The 18,742-nt window shown below is 34.8% G+C and overlaps 1 protein-coding gene across 5 annotated transcripts in view; it reads right to left on the bottom strand.

Annotated features, from left to right (window-relative positions):
• LOC105320711 (prolow-density lipoprotein receptor-related protein 1) overlaps positions 1-18,742 on the bottom strand; it is a 72,372-nt gene that overhangs the window by 3,948 nt on the left and 49,682 nt on the right. For 2 of the 5 annotated variants that reach the window (XM_066076736.1, XM_066076737.1), the window contains exons 55-83: positions 17,190-17,616; positions 16,931-17,087; positions 15,816-15,919; positions 14,887-15,027; positions 14,491-14,607; positions 13,320-13,568; positions 12,867-12,989; positions 12,387-12,512; positions 12,090-12,209; positions 11,617-11,730; positions 10,977-11,090; positions 10,671-10,802; positions 10,186-10,311; positions 9,910-10,059; positions 9,668-9,762; positions 9,104-9,265; positions 8,509-8,690; positions 7,879-8,099; positions 7,205-7,396; positions 6,814-6,991; positions 5,811-5,921; positions 5,093-5,197; positions 4,703-4,836; positions 4,560-4,619; positions 4,329-4,466; positions 3,645-3,762; positions 2,723-2,887; positions 2,502-2,522; positions 182-302 (exon numbers count right to left, since the gene is read on the bottom strand). In XM_066076736.1, the coding sequence (XP_065932808.1) occupies positions 182-302; positions 2,502-2,522; positions 2,723-2,887; positions 3,645-3,762; positions 4,329-4,466; positions 4,560-4,619; positions 4,703-4,836; positions 5,093-5,197; positions 5,811-5,921; positions 6,814-6,991; positions 7,205-7,396; positions 7,879-8,099; positions 8,509-8,690; positions 9,104-9,265; positions 9,668-9,762; positions 9,910-10,059; positions 10,186-10,311; positions 10,671-10,802; positions 10,977-11,090; positions 11,617-11,730; positions 12,090-12,209; positions 12,387-12,512; positions 12,867-12,989; positions 13,320-13,568; positions 14,491-14,607; positions 14,887-15,027; positions 15,816-15,919; positions 16,931-17,087; positions 17,190-17,616 (4,203 nt within the window). The remainder of the gene's footprint in view (positions 1-181; positions 303-2,501; positions 2,523-2,722; positions 2,888-3,644; positions 3,763-4,328; positions 4,467-4,559; positions 4,620-4,702; positions 4,837-5,092; positions 5,198-5,810; positions 5,922-6,813; positions 6,992-7,204; positions 7,397-7,878; positions 8,100-8,508; positions 8,691-9,103; positions 9,266-9,667; positions 9,763-9,909; positions 10,060-10,185; positions 10,312-10,670; positions 10,803-10,976; positions 11,091-11,616; positions 11,731-12,089; positions 12,210-12,386; positions 12,513-12,866; positions 12,990-13,319; positions 13,569-14,490; positions 14,608-14,886; positions 15,028-15,815; positions 15,920-16,930; positions 17,088-17,189; positions 17,617-18,742) is intronic. The other 3 variants (XM_066076738.1, XM_066076740.1, XM_066076741.1) reach the window with 3 other exon arrangements.

Raw genomic sequence — 18,742 nt, 5'->3', positions numbered from 1 at the left:
AAATAAAACTGAAAGCTTCCTGGGAAATACTAAGGGGTCCATCAGATAACTGGGTAACCTTCGATCTTCATCTCATCTTCTATTATAAGTTCCACATCATATCAAACCCCAAAATTGCAGGGGTCAAAATAAGCCTACTAGGATTTGTGGTATATGTATTGAGTACTAATAAATGACATACGTGATCTTCCAGGTCAAAGTGAGCGTTCATTTCCCGGTCCTCCTCATCATGGTCCCTGTCTCTGTACACAGGGTTAGGGACGTCCATCCCATTCATTCTCTGGTGCTTGAAAGGATTTCGACTGTAAACGAATGAAACAAAACGCTGTTTATATTATGTATGTCTAGAGGAGTTGCAGGTGGGGGGTTGTTATGTGATTTTCTCCCACTACCTTTGTAAACACTTGACCTTGGTCTATAGCTAATGTATCCTTTTTCATAAACTCAAATTATTTTTACTTCAAGTATTCTGGCTAAATCCGTTTTTTTTTTATTAATTAAAATTCATACTTATTTACTGTGGAATCATTAAATTTCGTGGTAGCTTCATTTTTGTGGAATTTGTGGGACCTAGCTCTCATCCACAAATTAACATTCTCCACAAAATAATTAATCGGGGTTATAATGTCATATTTACCTTTGGATGTATAAGATAATACACGACATTACCTACCCGCAAACCTGTAAAATTTAAGCAGTCCATGAAAATTGTCTCCCAAAAATTTTAATGATTCCACAGTATTACTAATTCCACTTTCACTTCAATTGTATTTTATACTTCAATGATTTCAGTGGTTAAAAAATTCATACAAATTCCAGTTTTCAGAGTTTGTTTTACTTTCTGATATGGTAATTGTTTGTTTAAATGATGATCGAAAAAAGAAATAACAGAATGAGATCGAACATTTGTAGCACAGCCAGTATTCAAAGACATTATATATATATAGTTTTTTGGCATTGAATTTATAGGATTAAAATGAAATATTGATTTTATGTCATCTCTTTCATCTCTAACTGTAAGTGTATATTTTCCATGTATGATTTTGACAGGTAAAAAGATGAAATACTGCAAAAATGAGATTCCAAAACCAGCATACATTTATTACCAGGTTATTCATGCACCTTCCAGGTTAAAACTTCAATCATATTTTTTACTTGGGTTATCTTGTTATGTATGATTGATCATTCCATTACAGTCTGCTGTTTAGCATTCACTTTTTACATCCCTTTTCTGTATTTCCTTTTATTTGCATATATATATTCATGCAGACAAAATAGAATATTACAATATATGCATGTAATATGTACATGTACCATTATATATGGATGAGATAAGACAATTTCCGTTGAAAAAAAAAACCTCACAACATTAACATTTTCTACATCTACAAAAACACTAGATTGCTTTCCAAGGATTCACATCATTTGGTTGGCAGCTATTAATTGGAAAGCTAACAAACAAATATAAATATTACAGTGTTCCATTCATAAATTCTCTGACATGTTTAAGTCAGCTATTTGGCTTGTACGCCATGGTCATCTAGAAAGTGTACAGCAGTGTATAAAGGTTCAATGGAGGTGTGTGTTCAGGATAAGACGTACTACTCTCTCTTAATGGCCATGCTGACAAAGCTTAGAATCCATGTCTGGTGCTCAGACTGGCATTTTGAAATCAAAACCACTAATACAATACTACAGAGCCATCTTAGCAACATATTCTCTGAAGAAAAGATTACGTAGCATTTCCTAAGAAAAGAAAATCACTAACATCACAAAACAACACCAATAGCAACAACATCTTGCCACAGAAGCTAAAGAGATTTTCGTAGCAAAAGGAAGCTGTATACAGCTTCTGCATATTTCTAGTCCGGCTCCCTTATTCAGCTCGATCTCCATGCAAATTTATATACATATTATAGCTATAAAGTTTCATGCTTCAGTTGAATAAAGTCTTTTAGCATTGCAGTCTTTTATTGGCTGCCGTATTCAGGTATCAGTTTAAAGGACAGTCAGCACTGCATGATTGGTTATTTCTGATCTGGGACTAAGTACAATGTGAAGTACTAGATTTTTTTAGAGAATGAAACAGGAAATTGATAGATGATATATAGATGCACTACCACAGATTTTTTTGCCTAAAATATTTAAGAGAATTTAATTTCAAAATTTTTGCGGTGATACATGTCAGATGATGGATCAATTCAAGGTTTCAAGGTCAATGCATGGTTTATATAATCATTAATATAACCTGTATTAAAATTAATAACCATGCATGGTATTCCATTTATTTTTTGGAAATCATGTTTGAACCATTTTCATTAACGGAAAAAAAATGTGAGGGTTGATAGAGAAATAAAGTAATTAGTCCCAGTCATGGAAATAACAGAAATAAAGGCAAATAACTTAAATAAGGATATAAATACAATATTCAGGAGTAGGTAGACACTGCATGGTAGGCGTTGTAGATATACATGTTCTATGTGTGCTGATCTTACAGTTACCTTTTTGGGTTTCTGGGTCGTCTTTGAACAAATAGAGTAGATAAATATGATATGCTATTGTCTTACATAATAGATACTACAATACATAGTCACTACCATGACTAAATTCTATTTATTAATGAGATTTGAATAAAAAGTTTGTACGATATATTCCAAGAAAAGGTATATAATAAAATAGCATTAAGTATGTACGATTTCAAAATAAACTCCTAATTTCTTACCTCTTCCTTCGGACAATGATGATGACGATGACCAAGATGGTGACAAGTAGAAGGACTAGCCCAACTATTATGCCGACAATGGTTGCGGTAGAACTTGATGAGCCCTCAGTGGCTTGAGTCTGTAATTTCTGTCCACAAAGTGGCCCGGTGAAAGGTGCTGGGCAGCTGGTTATATAATATAAAAAAACAACTTAGATACCCTCTCTTTATGCTTATGAAAGTCAAAGTCTACATCACATCATGGTAATGCACTCTGTAGATAATATCAAAGTTGAGCCTTGATATTGTTAAACAAGGTTATAAAAAGCTGGGGATTAAGTACTCATTTTCTATAGCTATATTAACAATATGCATGGATATTGTATTCATGGATGCATGATTTACCACACTCAAATTTTGATTTGTTTACCATTCGTATATATATGTATATATATGTATATTTCCCACAAGCATAAATAACAACTTTTACGTTATCTTGAATTCCATGGATACTATTTCTAATCAAAGGCAACAAATTTAAATACACGCATGTGTAAAATACATGACACTGTGTAAAATCAAAAGAATTCCTCACAGGTTTTACAATCTCTCTTAAATCTTTCTGACAGTTTTAAACTGTCTATTTGAAGTCCCTACAGAGGTTTCATCGGCACTCACAATTTTATATCCTTAAAATTTGATTTGAAAAAAAAAAAAAACCAAAAATGTGGAATTAAGTACATGTACTCCCATGAAATATGTTGGAGTCTTAATGAAGTCCCAACCAATTTTTCTTTAAGCATTTTCATCATGAAATCACAATTCCTACTTTATTGCAGCTTTTTCTCAGTCCTGTGGCACACAGGATAACTAGATTTGACTGACTCTGACATGTATTTGGTTCTGAACCACTACTATTGTTCTGTTAACTAAAGTCTTTTACCTGCAGGATACAGTTTTATCTGTTAAGACACAGCCCCCTCCATTTTTACAGGCACAGTCCTTACACTCTTTTCCAGTATAAAACTTTGTACAGTTACATTTTGCTCTTCCTTTCGAATCTACAATGGAATAATAAATAAAAATTAATAAATCATACATCTATGGTTACTGAGATTTTCCAGAATTAATTCCTAAACTGTACTTTCTATATACCGGTATTCCATATACACATCTAACTACAGTCAACCTTTGTTATCTCGAACTACATGGGACTGTTTAAAAACTACGAGATACCCGAGTACTGTAAATTCCTTATATTACGCAAGTACTTAATTCTGCGAACCTGCTGTTTTGTATCAAATCGCGAGAATATAAAATCGCGAACGCGGGAGATATATTCATATTTCTGATAGTTCTCAACTCTCAGAAAATAATAGCTAGGTTTTAAAATCTGCGTGAGATGCTTCTACCAATTTTACGCGGATATAATTTCCTCGCGTTTTAATAAGGAATTTACAGTACTCAAGATATCAGGGGTAAAAACTTTAAATAATATAAAAGTAGTTTGGACTTACAAATCACTTCGACATATCAATTGTATTCAAGATATCAGTGTTAGAGATATCAAAGTTCAACTGTATAATCATGTATTGATATGTTATATGATACTTGCTGGGACCCTCACCTATCATACAACTTCCTTCATTGGCACACTCCTTGTCATCACAGACAGAGTTCTGACATACGTCTCCGCTATATCCCGGCAAACATTCACACACCGGCGTAGAGTCCTGTAGCTGGTTGTTACTTAGGGTGCACTTTCCTATAACACATTAAGGACTTATATTACCACTTGATCCTTTAAAATATTTCTGGTAACTATACAATCATGTAAATTTACCACTTAGTTCCTTACCATTATTCTTGCAATGGTCTGCACATGGAGAGGAGGGTTGTTTTTGTTCACATTGATGTCCTGTTGGGGAAAAAAGTATTTTTTTGATTTTCAGCTAGGATTTAATCGATGCATATTCCTGGATTTGATTTAGATGGACTTACCTGTATATCCTGGGGCACATTTGCAGATTTTGGTACGGTAGTGGTTGAAGGTACATGTACCTCCATTCTTACAAAAGCTTGCATCATCACATAGTTCTGTATCACATTTTTCCCCAGTGTAATTTTCTGAACAACTGAAAAAATAATTATATATTTCTCTGAATTTTTCTGATAGACAAAATAAAATGAAAAATTGATAAGTCAATCTGCATATCTCTATAATGTAATGGTAATGCATTGAATACTAACCAAATTCTGATAATAACATAAAAGTTGATTGGTGAAAAATCGTTAGTTTATATCATTATCATCCTATAATACCACATGGTTTAGCATTTGACACAAATTGACTTGCATCAGAAACTTGGGAAGATTTTTTGTAAAGTTTACCTGCAGACTACATCCCCATTGTCATTCAAAGAACAGCTGCCTCCATTATGGCATTGCTCTTTACAATTTTTCTCACAGTTTTTGCCTAGGTATCCAGGTCTACACCTACAACAGAAGTGATCGAGTCTATGATAACAACCTGAGCAAAGTGCCTCAATATCTGTGTTATTAATGCAATGGCAAAAGCTGATGCCATAGACAGAGAAAAGGAAGCAGATTGTTAGATAATGAGGCTTATTATTACATGTATAAGCTGATGATCTAATTAATATGATATGTTAGTGAGTAGACATACTGGATGATAGGATAGTGAGTGGAAGATGAAGTGAATGATAGATAAAGACAGGAAGATGTAATGGCATCGCTGGAAATCCACTATTGATTATGCATCGTTCCTCTCCCAATTAAGGGGAAAGGAACAACGCGTAATCAACCGAAGATTTCCAATGGTGATGTATTGGATGATAGGATAGTGAGTGTAAGATGTAGTGGATGACAAGATATTGAGTGGAAGATGGTGGAAAATGGGATAGTGAGAGAAAGATGTAGAGGATGACATGATAGTGAGTGCAAGATGAAGTGGATAATGGGATAGTGAGTGTAAGATGTAATAAATAATGGGATACTGAGTGTAAGATGTAGTGGATGACAGGACAGTTGGTGGAAGATGAAGTGGATAATGGGAGAGTTAGTGGATAGATGAGGCCAGAGGTCTTACCGACAGGCAGGGGACTTATTGTGGTCAACAAAACACTCGTGGGTAACTGGACATTGGTAGTTCTTACACAGGTTGGTCTCACACAAAGAACCTGTGTATCCTTGGGGACAGCTACAAACAGTGAAATCACGAATGTAGCAAACAGCACCTCAAAGCAAGGCCGTGAATTAATGATGGTGGAAATGCAAGATTTAAATTACAAATACATATTAATAGTGCCATGGAATTGAGTGCTAACTTGATTTAGTTTAGTCTTCTATCTACTGTTGTGCATAAAAAATGAGATCAGAATGAAATAGTTTTAAATACAGATTACTCTGTATTCATACAAGTACATGTAAATTGCTGCATATAAACGTTATGTGCATATTATACCCTCACAAAAATGCTGAGTTGCATTTAATTGATGGCAACATGTTCAAAGCTTAAGCAGCATTGAAAGCAGCATTGAAATTTTTAATTATTAATAAATTAATGTAAAATCTTCAATATTAACTGGCATACCTGTAACTTAGAAATTTGACAGTAATACCAATAACCTGCATTACCCCCCAAAAATACACTACATCTGACTGAATTTGTAAGTACATCCTACCATCTTCAATGTATTCATTTAACTTTATTTTGTTCCAAAACTTCATAATTTTATTATTTTCTACATACTCTCTTCATCACATCTAAATCATACACACTGATTTGTGATTTGTATGTTAAGCCCTTACAGAGACTTGGACCCAATTAAGCAAAGTACACATGCACTTATTCACATGGACTTGGACTCAATATATCCAAGTACTTAATTACGACTCTGTATAGTTATACCATGTCCTTCTCACAAAGACTTGTATGTCAATACAGTGCCTTTTGACTATAGACTAAAAATATCAAGCACACACACACACACACACACACACTGACTTTTATGGGACTGAGAAAAGTACCTCAGTTGCATTGTACTTACACTCACTGTTTTGAGGACAGTTACTGAGTTAAAAATACTTACACACACAGCTTAGTCGTGGTATTGCGCTGGCCATTGACACACTTCCTATAGAAGATACACTCCTTCTGAGTCTCGTCGTAGTAGGAGTCGTCGTTACACACACACTTGTGGCCATCTTTGGAGGTTGGCATGTTTACACACCAGCCACGAATACAACTCGAGCTTGTACAGTTATGCTCTGGAAAAACAGAACAAGGTTTCAATGTTATAGTCACCTTTATTCTTCAGCGAATGGTGTCAATTTTAAAGCAAGTTAATATTTGATCATATCTCGTACCAAGGATGTACAGTAATTCTCTAGAAATAAACTATAACGTTTCCATTTTGTAAGCATGCAGTGCCAATTTTCAAGCAGAAAGACCTTATTTTAGGTCGTCTGCAATGTACTCACTGAATGCCTTCTGCTTGCTGGGATGTAGGATGACTATGTCTCCGATGTACTTCATATTCTTAAACAAGACCCTGTCTTTGACCTGAGTGTTATTGAATTTGTGGATCACAGACACATTGTGACTCTTGTAGAATGTGATGTAGAGGAAGTCTTCAAATACGTCAATCATGTATGGTGGATCCTTGATGGTTTCTGTCGATGAAGAGCTCAGTTATTGTACAATTGAGTTTCTCTAATTCAGTCAATAATATCATTTATATCTTAATGAGCAGCATATTACATGGTTAACATTTATAAAGATTTGGCAATTGTGATAATGATTGAAAAAATTAAAATTGAATAAGAAATGGTAAATGAAACATTCACAGTTTCAGCATAAATTGGGTCCAAAATTTACTTATATATGATTAATTTTTTAAAAGAAAATACTGTAAATGTGGGTTATTTACGTGAAGGGGAAATTTACACTATTTACCTGGTAAGCTTAAAACCACATAAAATACTCCCGCATACATTGTAAAAAAAATCAAAACATTATTGTGGTAAATCAGGCATCCTCGTATTGTTTGACAATTAATAGAAAATGTGTACTAAACCACCAGCGTAGATAACCACTTTTACAGTAATTACTAGTTAATCCTAAAAGGATTTAAACTTTAATCTGTGCTACATACTGTCAAACTGCCTAACAACATGTCTGTCCTGTCCCTCCATGTCGGAAGTCTCTATCGTCTGTTTCTTGGTGTCCACCCAGTAAATCCTACTGTTAGGATAATCAATGGCAATACCATTGGGCCAAATTATGTCCTCATTCACAAGCACCTTGCGGCCAGATCCATCCAGATTAGCACTCTCAATCTTAGGCATGGAGCCTCGATCAGTCCAGTATATTTTGCTGCGGAAAAGATTGACATTAATTACCAGCCATACACCAGTTTATGAAATGGTACTGTATATAAAGATTCATCTACTTTAATTTTATCCTATTTCTGCTTTGTTCACAATGGCATTTGGTTCACATCAAACATGTAAATTTTGTAAAGTTTTGAAAATCATCAAGATTTTTTTTTTTGATAAATAATCTAAGTAACCCTCTAATTGTATACATTTATTGAACATTTTCTAAGAGCAAAATCCAGGATGGGAAAAAACACTGTTCTAACTCTAAAATACATGTATCGATCATTAAAATTGATTCAATTTTCACAATGAGATACATGTATATACAATGTACTCCCCTGTACCCTGCATAAGACTAGTAAACAAGTCAAGTTCAGATCATTCACTATAAAATGCTTACTTACCCAAGTTCGGGATGTACAGCGATTGAATGGGGATGATCTAAATGTCTGTCTACAACTGTCCTAGTTCTAACCCCGTTGTATGTAGCCATCTGAATCTTGTGGGTTTGGGCATCCGTCCAGTAGATGTGTTTCCCAACCCAGTCTACCGCTACACTCCTCGGCTCAGCCAGCTCGGAAATCACCTGTAAACAAACAGATGGTCATGTAAATTTGGGATTCTTAAAAAATAAATTGCAGGTACACAACAAAATAAAACATTTGAGGTGTTATCTGATTTCCAAAATATACCACCTAAAAGTATTTATTAAATTCATTTTTGATCAAATAAATAGCTACAACATCTTAAATCATAAACCTAAGTGTACATAAAAATTCTTAGACTAACATTTTCATGTCAGATATTTATGATTTATACTCTATTTTAATTTTTTTTTCTTTTTTACAAAACATCTGAAAAATACAAATAAAAATAACACTTCATAAAAGAAAACAGAGTGTAAAACAATATTTTGTCACATTCAGGTAAATCATTTATCTTTTACATGGCATTGCGTAGAAATATTGTTCTTATGTGAACACATTTGTTTTACAGTACCTTTTGCCTGGTCTGTCTTTTCTTTCTGTTAGAGGGTTTGTTAATTTCATAACTATACAGAATGGAGCTGTTTCCTGGAGAGGTCTGCAGTGTGAACAACAGGAAATTCCCATTGGGATCAGTAGCATCCACATCCATAGAAATGATCTTATCCACAGAATTCTGGAAAAGGAAGCATATCAGCATATTATGGGAAAGTTTGACACGTGTGTCAGCAATTTTCTTAGTACATGTAACAAGTTTTGGAATGGACAGTACACAGCGACCAAGCATTAACATTATTTTAAAAATATTGAGCGATTGTTTTTTAAACACGAAGCAAACATGAATATTGTAAACCACCATTTTTTCATGTGTGACATATTTTCGGGAGGTACACAAGAACCTCGTTTTCGCAAATATTCCTCGTCGTGATTGGGTCTGTAAATGCCTCTGGTATATCATTTTCCATGTAGTCTAGATCTTGTTGCAAACTAGTCTATCTTTAGTAAATCGTGAAATATAGTCATTGATCATAAAAGTTGGTTTACAGAAATTTTTTTTTCAACATATTTTTAAACAAACCTCATTGATATTGAGTGGCTTTTCCCCTCCTCCTTTCCCCACGCCAGCTTTGATGATTTCTGTTTCATGAGCCAGGAGAATGTCTGGTTTGAGTCCTGTAAGTAAATTAATACACCTCTTAAAACATGATACTCAGTTTTGTGTGCCAAATGATGGGGAAAAATTGTTTTTAAAATATAAGGTTAACATGTTCATTATCTTAAGCAGAGCTACCACTATGGTATATCAAGACAACATATTACCTTTGGCATAGCAGGTGTGAATGTTTGTATTCATCAGGTAACCAGAAGTGTAATTCACACTGCATGAACAATTTGGTCTTTTAATCTGCTCCCAGAGCACCGATTGGCACTGTTGTGGGCAGGTGCCCCAAATTTGACAAGCATCAGTTTCTGTAAAAGAACAAAAATCCAACGACACATCAGCACAGTGAATACATGATGTATAAACAAAAAATTCTATCCCTGTTTGATAGAACTACCGGTAGGTACTGTTTTGCACTAGTACATTGTACTGACCGTTACAAGAGAAGCCGTTTTGATCCAGAGTGTAGCCACTTTTACAGGAACACTTGAACCGATTAATGCTGCTGTAGTTAGTACACATGTGTTGACATGGACTTCTAACACACCTTGTTGTGTGAGCTGAAAACAAGGAAAACGCATCAACTCAAGATACTAGTCACTGATTTTCTAACCAGACAGCTCTTAAGTATCAAAACAAAACCTTTTACAAATCATGCTGTATTCGTAATTTTTTTTCAAACAGGAAAATCAAATGTCAAGCTTGTGATTTGAATTCTACCATGTACCGGTATCTTAGATTTGTATGTTCTATGATATTTTTTTTTTATCAATAACAGCTTCTGATCTTTCAGAATGAGATAAAAATCCTTTAGTTAATTTTCTTCCAATGATAAACCAGGTCTGGATGCCAATGCTGGGGATATATCGCAAGCTCCCCCTAACCTGTCACGGTGAGCTAAAAATAAGGTTATACTTACAGCATAAAGCTTGTGATTCGTCGTCTGCAGTCATACAGTCCCTCTCTCCGTTACAAACTTTGGACATGGGAATACAATTGGAGGTTTTATTACAAGTGTACTCGTCATGAGAGCATCTATTAGGCTTGAAACCTGTAAACAAAATTCAAAGGATTAAATACATTTAACAGTACTGGTAGATATTGTTTTTACAGACATATATATGTGAATACATGTGTATCAGTATTTGAATTACGTTGACTTATCAAAATTAAATTCAACACTTCATTGAACATTCTGTAAACATTTTGTTTACTGGAAACTCACAAGAAATTTCATCCGATCCATCTCCACAGTCGTCTATGCCATCACAGAGTTGGCTTTCAGATATACAGTTGTAATTTCTACACTTGAAGCGTTCTGCTCCACATTGGAAATCCCCTGAAAGAAAATCATGCCAAATGTTCTACAAGTGCACAGGAAAAAAAAATAAGATTTGTAGCTTCAAATAAAAATGAAAATTTAAAAACAATTCACAGCTGGAAACCTGGCCAACTTGTAAAACATTTTCTCTGTTTCATGAATAAATCCTAGCTATTTCCAAGCTTTTTTGAACAGAATATTCAACATTATGTGAACCCTCAGGGGAGATCAATCCCTTTTTAACATATGTATTATTACATAGAGCTTATACAGGTAAATTGTGTGTGAGGAAAATATTTACAATATAACAAAGCTATAAGGTTGTGGATATTTTATCATATTTTCTATATAAAACGGACCAGTTTGATGAATCTTCAACCCACATCATACTTTTGAAGTGGAGTTATACACGCATAAAATGTTTTTCACTGCATGTATCATATAAGAAGTAAAACCATGATTAGCTCAGTAAGATTAGTGAGTTTGAACATAATAATGTTGACCAATTCTTGACTGTCCATTCTCCCCCACTGAGAGTACTTACTACAGTGAGTCCGGTTCTCGTCCGAGCCATCGGGACAGTCGCTGTCTCCGTCACACTGCCAGTAGGAGGGCAGACAGGGACCCATCGTACACTTAAAGCCACCATCACATTTTTCTAAAATATTGAATGGACATAAAAAGTTATTATTAGTTTTATCTCTGTCTAAAACCTTTGACATACATGTAGCAGTATCTGCCTGAGAAAAAAAAAAGAGAGCTTATATAAAAAAAAAAACTATAAAATTGGAAAAAGTTCTTATATGTGTACCTACCTGTATATTTAATAAAGGAAGAAATGAAAAAATGCTTTTCCTTTTTGATTCATTCATTGTCAGCTTTTTAAGCATTTAGAAATAATATCAATGTATCATATCCGTTACTAACTTTTAAAAAGAACTTGCATTCTATATTCTTAAATTAACTTTAAAAAAAGAAAGAGCAGCACCTATGAATAAACAACTACAAACACCCTACCATCAGCACAGTTGATCTCGTCCTCCCCGGTCGGACAGTCGATCTCTCCGTCACAGCGCCATGACTTCTGTATACACATCGTGTTACAGGAAAACTCTGTTTCTGATTCACAATGATGGGCTATTGGCAAAAAACACAGGCACATCAAACTGTCTCCTACATGTAACATGCCAATTTTGGCTAAATACTGTAGAAACACATATTTTCGACTGCAACTGATTTCTCTATGCACATGCTGTGCAGCCACATAGAGAAATCAATGTATTTATATAGCCTGTTTCTAATCTAGAACCTTACTTGTTTTACAGTTGGCTTCGTCGCTGCTATCCTCACAGTTATACTCCCCGTCACACAGGAACGACTTGTGTATACAGCGACTGTTGTTACAGCGAAACTCTGCCTCAGAACACTCACGATAATCACCTGTCACAGAAAAAGTTTGATTAAAGGTCACAGACATTTACAACACATTAATTATGCAAACATTTTGCATTTATACTGATTTTCTTTTTTACACCTGAAGAGACCATCATCATGCTTATTTAATATTTTGATGGTTACACCCTAAAAGTGCATTTAAATTTTGTTTGCAGATCTATCTCTTAGCAATTGCAATATCTCTTTCAATTAATAAGTTAAAAAATTGTGAATTATCTTATTCCTTTGAATGGTGTTTATTCAACGATAGCAAAAATACAGTTGTAGTCCAGAAACCAAGCGGTTATCATATATTTAAATCTGATAAAAATCTTATTGTATACATGTATATGCATTTACCTGTTTGACAATCTTTTTCGTCGGATCCATCATGGCAGTCTTTGTCAAAGTCACAGCGCCAGACCTTGGAGATGCACTGTCCACTTGCACACTGCCACTGGGTGCCATTTTCACATTTCTTGTCTGATAAAACAAAATAAAGGTGGAACTGTCATCCATACTGTTAATGTTGTAAAAAAAAATGAATAGCACAGTTTTCTTGAGAAAAAAAATCAAAAGAAAATAAAACTGAATAATAAATGCCCCAACCTTTCCCAATTTTGGAAATTTAATATAAATAATGCAAAGATTCAAAATATTTATAAATAAACACACACATATATGTACATGTATTTAATGACTGTGGTTTTCTTTTGTTTGTCTTTGAATAAAATGAGAACTGATGGAATTGCTGATCAATAGACTCTGGACAAAGGATATAAATATCCAATGCCTTAATATCCAGTCACTTACTACAGACTTCGGGACTTTCGTCGGATCCGTCAGTCCCGCAGTCCGCGTCTCCGTCACACTGCCAGGACTCGGGGTAGCAGCGGCCGGTCGTGTTACACTTGATGTAGCCTTTCTTACAGTCCTGCAGGGAACAAGTCTTTTTCTCATCTGAGCCATCATCGCAGTCGGGGTCCCCATCACACCACCACACGTACGGAATGCACCGTCCATTGTCACATTTGTGCATGTTGGAATCACAATCTTTGTTGGCTGAAACACAGAATCATCACTATGTTAAAAGAAAATGTCAGAAAATTGTGGTACGTTAAACATGTCAGAATCCCTGAACATCATGTTTTTAAATTCCAAATAAATGCACAAAAAATTAGATATATCTATAACTTTTAGAAAAAAGATGAAGGCTTATAATGAGGTTTTGATTTCATGATTCACCTATAATTAAAAACTTATTAATATGAACATGATAAAACATGAAAGTCCATTCATGGTTTTGGGAGGAATATAAACTTCTGGGAACAGCCGCAGTACAAAATTTCAATTCCACAGAAGAGACAAGTAAAGGACTATATACGGTTTGAGCCTAAAATGGCCCCCTTAAATGAACATTGTCGTTTTACTGTAATTCTTTGTTTTATTTGTACAAATATACATTTGAAGTTTTTTCATAATTTTCATTTTGATTTTAGTGCCCTCAATTTAAAAATATGACATCATAAAGTTTACCTTTTCCCGCCATTTTCTCATTTTTAGCATAAAACGGCTTGTTTTAAGGAAACATTGAGTGACTGCCTGAACAAACAAAATATTCTCACCAAAGATGTATCTCTCCAATAATTATAAATGACAAAAAGTTCGTTCTTGTTCAAAGAGTCACTCTATATTTCCCATTCGAAAAAAGATAAGAAAACTGTCAATTTTTCACTAATTTTGATTGAATTATAAAAATACCGTCACATCACATCACGTCACATCTTCTGACATCATATACTGCCAGTGAGTGCATATAAATCAAATAAATAGGTGAAAAACATATCTTATGTCTACTCTTTTATAAAATAACACAACAATCTAATGTATCTGAATCATTTTAAAAAAAGCGAATTATGGGGGCAATAATTTGACTAATATCATATATAGTTCTTTGTGTGACAGTTAATGGTGTGACACTTACAACAGTTATTTTTGTAGAAGACTGGATTACAGTTGGGGTCCCCACACAGGTCGGCCGATGGAATACACTTAGACTCGTTAACACACTTAGTGAAGCCAGGGAGACAGGTGAAATTGACTGAAACAGGGAAAGTGAAAGAGATTAACACCAGGCACACAGTCAGTTAAAATTCTGTTTTATACAGGAAGAAGGGATGAGAAGGTTAGTGACTTAAATATCTAGACAGTTAAATAAAATATCATTTGGAAAATCGTAGCTTACCAGTAATTTACTTGGAAAATTTTCTTCACCAGTATTTAATACTGATACTTGTAAGTTCATTAAGTTAATGGAAAATACCAGTGTTTAAAGTCCAGATGAGAGAAAATTAGCTTGAATTGGTGTTGCTTGACTTACGACAGACGAATGGATCTTCGTCCCATTTATTGCTACACTGAGGAGTTCCATCACAGATCTCCACTGGATTCACACAGTCAGTCTCATTGCTGCCATTGTGTCTACACTTAAACTCTCCAGGCACAGAGCAAGGGTACTCATCTGTTTTAAAGTACAAAAGGACTCATTAAAGCCTCATGTACAGTACTTGTATCCAGTAATCTTTGATATGCACGTGTTGAAATCTGTGCAAATGAATGCCAGATTGTCCTAAACAGAATACAGTCATGTACATTTTTGCCCAATGTAATTTTTGCCCATCTTCACTTGTGAAAAGTTTCGCCCTGTCTTGAATTTGCCCATGCAGAAAAAGTGTTGTTTTTAAAGAGAGATAATTTGAGACATTGGGGTTTGCCCAGTTTTAAATTCTCCCGCTGACAATGAGGACAAAAAGGGCGAAAATAAAACGGGTGCAAATATTTCCTTGTATTTAGTAGTGTGGACTGGAAGACTGAGTTTGATTTATTAGCATGTGCCTCATTCTTGTCATATACTCTTCTTTCATTCTCATTATTAATGTCCTGTAGAAGATTACCAGTACACTTCTACATCTACTGTGGTTTCATCAATATTCGTTGAATACTAATTTTCGTGGATTTTGTTGATAAGTTTATCCATGAAATTAAATGTTCATTGAAGGGCAATTTCTGCTAATAATTTGTATTGATAGGGTCATTAACCACGAATTTACGTATCCTTGAAACTGTTATTTTCACTTTATCCACGAAAATTGATACCCTTGAATATTAATGAAACCACAGCAATTGCTGGTGGATTCATGTGCGACATTTAACCATGCATTTGAATCTCTGTCTGCCTCATCATTATCTTTTATAAAATCTCTTTATTCAATATGTCCATGGGTTTCCCTCTACTTGTATTTGACTTACCACAGTCCGCTGGTTCATCAGAGCCATCCTCACAGTCATATACTCCGTCACACTGCCACCAGAAAGGAATGCACTTGGAACTCTTTTTACAGTAAAACTGTGAACTGTCAACATAAACAACAACAGGCTGTTATATCAACACACTTCATTTCTGAAACTGCATGGAAAGCTAACTCAGCATCCTCTCACCACCTTTATCTAATAAAAATGTTTTTAATGCAAAGACATGGGAAGAATTGAAATCCCAGTTACAAAACTTAAATTGACTCTTTAATTTTACCATGAAACAAATTAAATCAAATCTATAACCAAACTATGGTGGCATAGATCTGCCACCACTTGTCAGATAACTATGTCGACTTGTCAGATCTTGATGTTGACTTGTCAGATAATTATGTTCACTTGTTAGTTCTTTAAGTCGACTTGTCTCTTATTCACGTGTTTAAGAATTCAACACTTTAACCTTTCCACGCCCAATTTGTGTCATTCATTTAAAATAATATTTTCTGACAAGTCGACATAAGGACCTGACAAGTTTACATAATCATCTTTTAAGTCGATATAATTATTTGACAAGTCGACATAACATCTGACAAGTCAGCATCATTATCTGACAAGTCGACTTACAATATGAATGATAATTTTCTTTAAACTAGTGGCCATATTATTTTTTCTGTCAGATAATTATGTTAACTTGTCAGATCTTTATGTCGACTTGACAGATAACTATGTTAACTTGTCAGATCTTTATGTCGACTTGTCAGATGATTATGTAAACTTGTCAGATATTTATGTCGACTTATATGATATTATGATGACAAGTAAATGGCAGTTAGTGGCACTAACACACTTTGGCAACAAAATATTGAGTCTCTAGTCACTATGGTTATTTTCTGACAAGTCAACATAAAGATCAGACGAGTTGACATAAATATCTGACAAGTCGACATTATCATATGAGAAGTTAACATAATTATCTGACAAGTGGTGGCAGATCTATGCCACCATACCAAACAAACATAAAAAGTTATGATAAAACAGACTTTCTCCTGAATTAGTGTACCAGAAAACTGTAGGAAGTACACAGTAACGAGAGACAGGTGATAAGAGCTGACCTTTCACAGTTCATTATACAGGTGCGGTTATCACTGGCAAGGTCATGGTTTTCCGGACAGGCACAGACTCTAGTCAGACCACCAGAGTCTGACGGCTTCAGTAAACACAGATGCTGACATCCTCCATTATTATGGCAAGGGCTCTCTCCCTTTGCAGCTAAATCAATCACACAAAAAAATGAATTTTATTGAAATTTTTTAAAACAATATAAAAGATTTCAAAGACTTTTGGTTATCAACTGTGTATAATTTTGTATACCTGTCTGTTTCATTTGATGATACACATGAATTCCCATGGGACGATGAATCAATGTTGCCACAGGTCTGCGGTTGATTCCAGAGAATTTGTGGGCAGACTCCACCTTCATTTTCTCCCAGTCTGTCCAGAACAGCTGATCCATAAATGTTGTCATGTCAAATACGTGAGGAACTTGGGAATCTATGACAATATGCCTATTGCTGCCATCAAGATCAGCCATAGCAATGTAGTCAAAGTACGCATCAGCCCAGAAGAGCTTATCTGTGACATAGTCGATGGTGAGGGCGTTCGGCCATGATAGGTCGGTGGTCACTATCCTCTTGACATTCGTACCATCCATGTGGGCAGAGGAAATGTGAGCACTGTTCCCCCAGTCAGTGAAGAACATCAGTCCCTTTCCTGGATAAACTTCCAAAGCCCTGGGTTCCTAAAAGAATGTATGAAAATTATTGACAACGTAGAAAAAATCTAGATGTTCTGATAACTAAAGGAGAAAATGAAAATGCACTGTATCATATGTCCACGTCAATCATTCAATCAATCAATTTAAACGATTAGATTTACATTTAGATTTGGACATGTACATTGTAGATACTTTATAATCATTTAAATTTGCAACGGCCAATTTTGGTGGTACATAGAGGCAAAATTTCATGGATGCACACATATGTACATGTATGATTCATGAATCAATACTGTGTTTCATAATTTGATCAGGATGTCAAATCTCGAGTGCAGGCTACAGGATCTTCAAAATCCATGGAAATTGAGATATCATAAATTCTTTTGATTCCAATATTTTTCAAAATTCATTTGCACAAATAGAAAGCAAACACCATTATCTCTGAAGTACATGTGCAATAGTTCTCTGTATGTATGAATGTGTTACCTGGAGTACAAGTATTACAATAGTTCTCTGTATGTATGGGTGTGTTACCTGGAGTATTACAATAGTTCTCGGTTCTCTGTATGTATGGTTGTGTTACCTGGAGTAAAACAATAGTTCTCTGTATGTATGAATGTGTTACCTGGAGTACAAGTATTACAATAGTTCTCTGTATGTATCGGTGGGTTATCTGGAGCATTACAATAGTTCTCTGTATGTATGGTTGTGTTACCTGGAGTATTACAATAGTTCTCTGTATGTATGGTTGTGTTACCTGAAGTAATACAATAGTTCTCTGTATGTATGGGTGGGTTACCTGGAGTATTACAATAGTTTTCTGTATGTATGCGTGTGTTACCTGGAGTAATACAATAGTTCTCTGTATGTATGTATGTATGTATGTATGTATGTATGTATGTAAGTATTGGTGGGTTATCTGGAGTATTACAATAGGTCTCTGTATGTATGGTTGTGTTACCTGGAGTATTACAATAGTTCTCTGTATGTATTGGTGGGTTACCTGGAGTATTACAATAGTTCTCTGTATGCATGGGACTGTTACCTGGAGTATTACAATAGTTCTCTGTATGTATGGGTGTGTTACCTGGAGGATGACAATAGTTCTCTGTATGTATGGTTGGGTTACCTGGAGTATTACAATAGTTCT

The sequence above is a fragment of the Magallana gigas genome, chromosome 2, assembly GCF_963853765.1.
Source record: "Magallana gigas chromosome 2, xbMagGiga1.1, whole genome shotgun sequence".
Taxonomy (NCBI): domain Eukaryota; kingdom Metazoa; phylum Mollusca; class Bivalvia; order Ostreida; family Ostreidae; genus Magallana; species Magallana gigas.
The sequence above is the reverse complement of the archived record's forward strand: the minus strand, read 5'-3'. Positions and strand labels throughout refer to the sequence as shown.